The 5671-nt window shown below is 36.4% G+C and overlaps 1 protein-coding gene across 1 annotated transcript in view; it reads right to left on the minus strand.

The window, feature by feature from the left end:
* Positions 1-48: 48 nt before the first annotated feature.
* LOC106877148 (dehydrogenase/reductase SDR family member 7) overlaps positions 49-5671 on the minus strand; it is a 21332-nt gene continuing 15709 nt past the window's right edge. The window contains exons 5-9 of the mRNA XM_014925953.2: positions 4553-4745; positions 3371-3417; positions 2419-2538; positions 1363-1529; positions 49-192 (exon numbers count right to left, since the gene is read on the minus strand). Of these exons, the coding sequence (XP_014781439.1) occupies positions 132-192; positions 1363-1529; positions 2419-2538; positions 3371-3417; positions 4553-4745 (588 nt within the window). The 3' untranslated portion in view covers positions 49-131. The remainder of the gene's footprint in view (positions 193-1362; positions 1530-2418; positions 2539-3370; positions 3418-4552; positions 4746-5671) is intronic.

Consider the following 5671-nt stretch of genomic DNA (forward strand, 5'->3'; position numbering starts at 1 on the left):
ATGTTGTTTTAAAAAGGTACGCTGAAAATATTCAAATCTTTACACATCTAAAAATGACTATACCAACCTTAATATAAGAATGAAAAATGTTTTTAAAATGATTATTCGTTGTTTTTGTTGTTGGTCTTCTTTTATACACGTGCTCCACTCTTTGCAGTCAATAACATCTTTTTACCGAAATGGCAGAGAACCCTAAAACAGGTAGAAAAAACTTATTTTATTAATTATCTTAAGTGTTTAGCATTCAAACTGGCCATATCAAGCCTAAATATTCTAACTATTTTGAACATAAGTTCAAACTAGCCAGATCCAGCCTCTCACACCTACCCTAAAATGTCATTCTAAAAATATACAATCACATCAGCAAAATCTCAAAACTACAAGATTATGTATGATTAATTCAAAACAATGTGAATAAGTATTACATTTGACGGAATAATATGAATGCTAAAGGGTTAAAAAACACACACACACACACACACATACATACACATGCGGTCTGATCAATAAGTATCCAGACTGTTGCCATAGTACCGAAGCTGAAGCATGCAGAGTGAAGCTGCTTGGCACAGATTGACCTTGAACTTTGTTGTGTATGTGCACTAAGTTTTAACATTCTAGCTCACTTCTGCTGTTTACAGCAATGCTTGGAAGGAACATATGTAGCATGTGATCATCGTATTGACCATGACAGATAAAGTTGAACAGAGAATCTGCATCAAGTTTTGTCAAAAGCTTGGTGATTCCTGCTCAGAGACCTGTGCCAAGTTTTCAAAAAAATGTCCATTCTTCTTGACACAATGAAGGAGATCTTGTGCAACTGCAACCCGAGTGTCCTTTTGGTCAGCGGAAAGCAGTTTTGCCACAAGCTTGGCAGACGTGTGTCTCATACCTAAATCTTCAGTGATAATGGACTGAACTGAACCGTAACTAATCACACGGATGGTGAGAATATGACTAAGAACTGTGTGTACTCCATCTAATGATGCTGTGGTAGGTTATACAAAGGCGAAACATGCCGCCCACTCAAAATAAGGGTAGAGGTACCCTCTTGTGGGTATAAGCCTGTACAGACTGATACAGTAGACCGAAAAGTGCCACCTTCATAAAAGCATCTCCCAGGGCAGATACCCCTTCTCCTCTCCTTCCTTTCCCCTCACCCATCTCCCCTCCCAACCCCCTCCTCTTCGCCTCCCCTCCCCTCTTCCCCTCCACCTGATTCCACTCCCCTCCCCTCTTACCTTTCTCCACCCCAGCTATGATATTGCTCCTATTGCTTTCATAATCATTTTGACTAATCTGTGTTCTAGTTCCCACAAAGCTTAGTATGTCATGGACACAACTGAAGTGCATATAACTTACCATTGTCCAACAGAAGGACAATACTGACACAAGTACATCACCAAAAGCAGGGGATGTCTAGCAATCCAGACCTCATCTAACTTGTTGGCCACAGCAAGAATTATAAGTCGGGCGCAGCGTCCTGTGTCCATTCGTCTATCATTAGGGTCCATCTTCATGCCATAATTCTGGAAAAAGATTGAAAGAAGTAATTTTTAAGCCAATCCTATTTAAAGTGGAAGAAAATTATATACAAAATCTTGCATGAAATTCTCATGGTGGGAATTAAATTCATACTAATTATTCTTTTCTACTTTAGGCAACAAGGGCCAAATTTTTTTTTTAGGGAGGAGGCTAGTCGATTAGATTGACCCCAGTACCAGCAACTGGTACTTAATTTATTGACCCTGAAAAGATGAAAAGCAAAGTCGACCTCGGTGGAATTTGAACTCAGAATGTAAAGACAGATGAAATTCACGCTAAATATTTCATATCTGTATATAGTAGTGCCTCAATATATGAGTTAATTTGTTCCCAGAGACCACTCATAAAACGAAAACTTGTAACGCAGAGCAATAATTTCCTATAGTAGTAATGTTATAAATCATAATACATTCCCCCAAAAATATCTTACTCTCTTTACTTGTTTCAGTCATTTGACTGTGGCCATGCTGGAGCACCGCTTTTAGTTGAGCAAATTGACCCCAGGACTTATTCTTTGTAAGCCTAGTACTTATTCTATCGGTCTCTTTTGCCGAACCGCTAAGTTACAGGGATGTAAACACACCAGCATCGGTTGTCAAGTGATGTTGGTGGGGGAGAAACGCAGACACACAAACATATACACACGCATACATATATATATATATATATATATATATATATATATATATATATACACATATATACGACAGGCTTCATTCAGTTTCCGTCTACCAAATAAGTACTAGGTTTATAAAGAATAAGTCCTGGGATCGATTTGCTCGACTAAAGGCAGTGCTCCAGCATGGCCGCTGTCAAATGACTGAAACAAGTAAAAGAGTAAAAGAGTAAATTATGGTCAAATGGATGCCTTACAGTAGCAATAGTTCCTGTGAATGCATTTTCCAGAAGATTTGAGAAAGTTGGCCCAGGGCAAATAATTGACACACCAATGTTGTGGTTGTGCATCTCTAATCGAAGACTATCAAAATATCCCTGAAATAAAAAAGAAATGTGATTTTTTTATAGAATATATTATAAGATTAATGGATTAAGTCGCATTGTTAGCACAATTTTATGGAAATATAAAATAGATATAATAATAATAGTAATAATAATAATGATAATAATAATAATAATAACAACATACAGAAAATTGCCCTACTGGGCACTGCACACATCCTACGCAAAACACTTTCAATACAGTAACCATAAGAGCATCTCAGCAAACCACAGCACATACCCAAGGCGCACAGAGCTGCACTAGGTAGTGAAGTGAAAGCACGTTATAAAAATAAAACTACTGAACAACAACAACAATAATAATAATAATAATAACAATAGTGATAATCCTATCTACTATGAACACAAGGCCTGAAATTTTTTAGGGGTGGGGGTGAGGGCTAGTTGATTACATCTATTCCCAGTACATAACTGGTACTTATTTCATTGACCCCGAAGGGATGAAAGGCAAAATCAACCTTAATAATTCTTTGTCATTGTTGTTGTTTAACCCATGGTCATCCTTGTATCACATAAGGTACTCAATTGAGTTAGAACAATATTGATTAAAAGAAAAAAAATTCCAATGCTCCATTCTTGAAGGAGAGTATGGTGATATAAATGTTTAACCTTTGATTGATGACTAATCGTTACATCCTTCCAGAAAGGATTGTAGGAAGATCGGTTGGTTTTTTGATTTCTGAATAATTTGGTTGCTGCGGAAATTCCTAGAATAACTGAAAACTATGTGGTATTTATATACAAGAAGAATTACCTGGAAGAGAGAACTTAAATGAAGAATAATTTGAATATTGGTTGCACTAACCTGAAGAGCATGCTTGGCACCAGTATAAGAAGCCGAAAAAGGTGCACCTGAATTATAAAAAAAGATAATTGAAAATAAAAAGAAAAAACTCAAATGTTTTATTAATTTTTTGAATTCAAGTAGCTAGAGACATCAAATTTATGGAAAAACTACTAAAAAAAAAAAGCAAGATAAAACCATAAATATGGCCATAACTGTGTTATTTAGGCTCAGTTCCTTGGGCAAGTCTCTTTGGTATAGCCCTAGGCTGAGTGAAGCCTTATTAGAGGATTTGAGGGATAAGAACTGCAAAGTAGCTCATTGTATGTTTGTATGTCCTGGTTATGGCATTAAACTGCATCTGGTGATGAGGCTCCAGCTTGGGAGTTCTGGGAGCATGAAGTCATCCCTTAGTAACCATTTATTTCCAGGTTACAGTATTGTGATCTGTCCAGACCTTGAGGTTATCAGACCAGGATTTTCTCAGTCTGCTTCTCTTTCACCCTTCCTCAACTGTGCCCTGAAGAATTGTTTTGGACATACATACATACATACATATATCCTGATGTATACATTGAAGGGATGTCAGAACTAGCAGGTATTCACACCTTTAAAAACAAGAAATACTGGTGGAACACCCTAATAAAGACATCAGTTCAGTGCAAACATAACAGACCTGATATTGTTCTATGGGACAGGAGCAAAAATCAGGCACTGTTGCAGAGGTCTGCTGCTCAGCAAATGTGAATGTACAATCAAAATTCCAGGAAACAGAGAATATTTATGGCAAATTAACACAGAACTTACAGCTCTTGTATGCTGACTATGAATTCTCATGTGTACCCATCATCGTAGGTGCATTGGGTGATGTACCAACAAAATCCTTGGAAACCTTTTTGCACAAAAAACCCTAGAAACATTTGGTTTCACAGTAAAAGAGCAAAAGAAATTGATGCAGATTCTCCAAACCACTTTACATAGCGTGCCGCGTACTTTTTAATGTGACACCAGCACTAGTGCTCTTAACATGGCACCTTTTTATGTGGCACATTCATATATCTAGACATCCATACTGACATTCAAACAGACATCTAAAATTAAAATGAATAAATTTTCATGAGTTAATGTTTGAATATAGCAAGAAAAAGGTATGAACTGTTTAATTTGAAAAGTTAGATAACAAGATAGAAATATGAAATATACCTATTTTCCCTTCAACAGCCCCCATTACAACTATGTGGCCTTCTCCTCGGTTTATCATATGAGGTAGAACATTCTTGGTGAGAGACAATGTACCAAGAACGTTTAATTCCATGCAGTATCGGTCTACGTCCAATGAGGTCTCTTCCCATGCTGCTCGTTGACTGCGTCCGGCATTGTTTACTAGGATGTCAATCTGAGCAAGATATAAAAACACTGGATTAATAAAAGATCACATTTGACAATAGTATTCAATTCTATGTGACTGATTATACATGTATATGCATGTGTGTGTGTGTGCTTGCGTGTGTGTAAGTGAATATATATGTGTGCTTGTGTGTGTGTGTATTAACTGAATATATATATATGTGTGTGTGCGTGCACGTATTAAGTAAATATGTGTGTGTGTGTGTATTAAGTGAATATGGGTGTGTGTGTGTGTAATAAGTGAATATGTGTGTATTAAGTGGATGGGTCTGTGTGTGTGTATTAAGTGTATATGTGTGTGTGTGTGTATTAAGTGAATGTATGTGTGTGTATTAAGTGGATGTGTGTGTGTGTATTAAGTATATATGTGTGTGTGTGTGTGTGTGTATTAAGTGAATATATATGTGTGAGTGTGTATGTGTGTATTAAGTGAATGTGTGTGTGCGTGTGTGTACAAGGTCTGATCAAAAAGTATCATCTACCAAATGAAAACTACGACACATATCGATTCAGCATTTAATCTCCATCAAAGTTGTCCCATTCTGAAACCACACACTTTATCCAGCATCAGTTCCATTGATGGAAGAATTCCTGCAAATCCTTCATCTTTGGGATAGTGAGCAGCATGCATTGAACTTTAACGCACAGTAAACAATTTTCATGAAAATGCGCTCTTGAAACTGAACTGCATCTAACATGTCCATGTGTTTTTTATAGCATCAAATATGGTATTTAAATTCTTTGTGTAATAATAGAACGACTAAGGAAGTGGTGAATTTATTTAATATGATGTACAAATTCCATTCCCCATTTTTATATAAGTTTATAATGTCTCAGTTGAAAATGTGAAATTCATGGATTGATAAACACATCAAAGTTACCTTTGAAGTTTCTTTATACTTATGCAAAGCTTTT

This window comes from Octopus bimaculoides, chromosome 11 (assembly GCF_001194135.2).
Source record: "Octopus bimaculoides isolate UCB-OBI-ISO-001 chromosome 11, ASM119413v2, whole genome shotgun sequence".
NCBI lineage: Eukaryota > Metazoa > Mollusca > Cephalopoda > Octopoda > Octopodidae > Octopus > Octopus bimaculoides.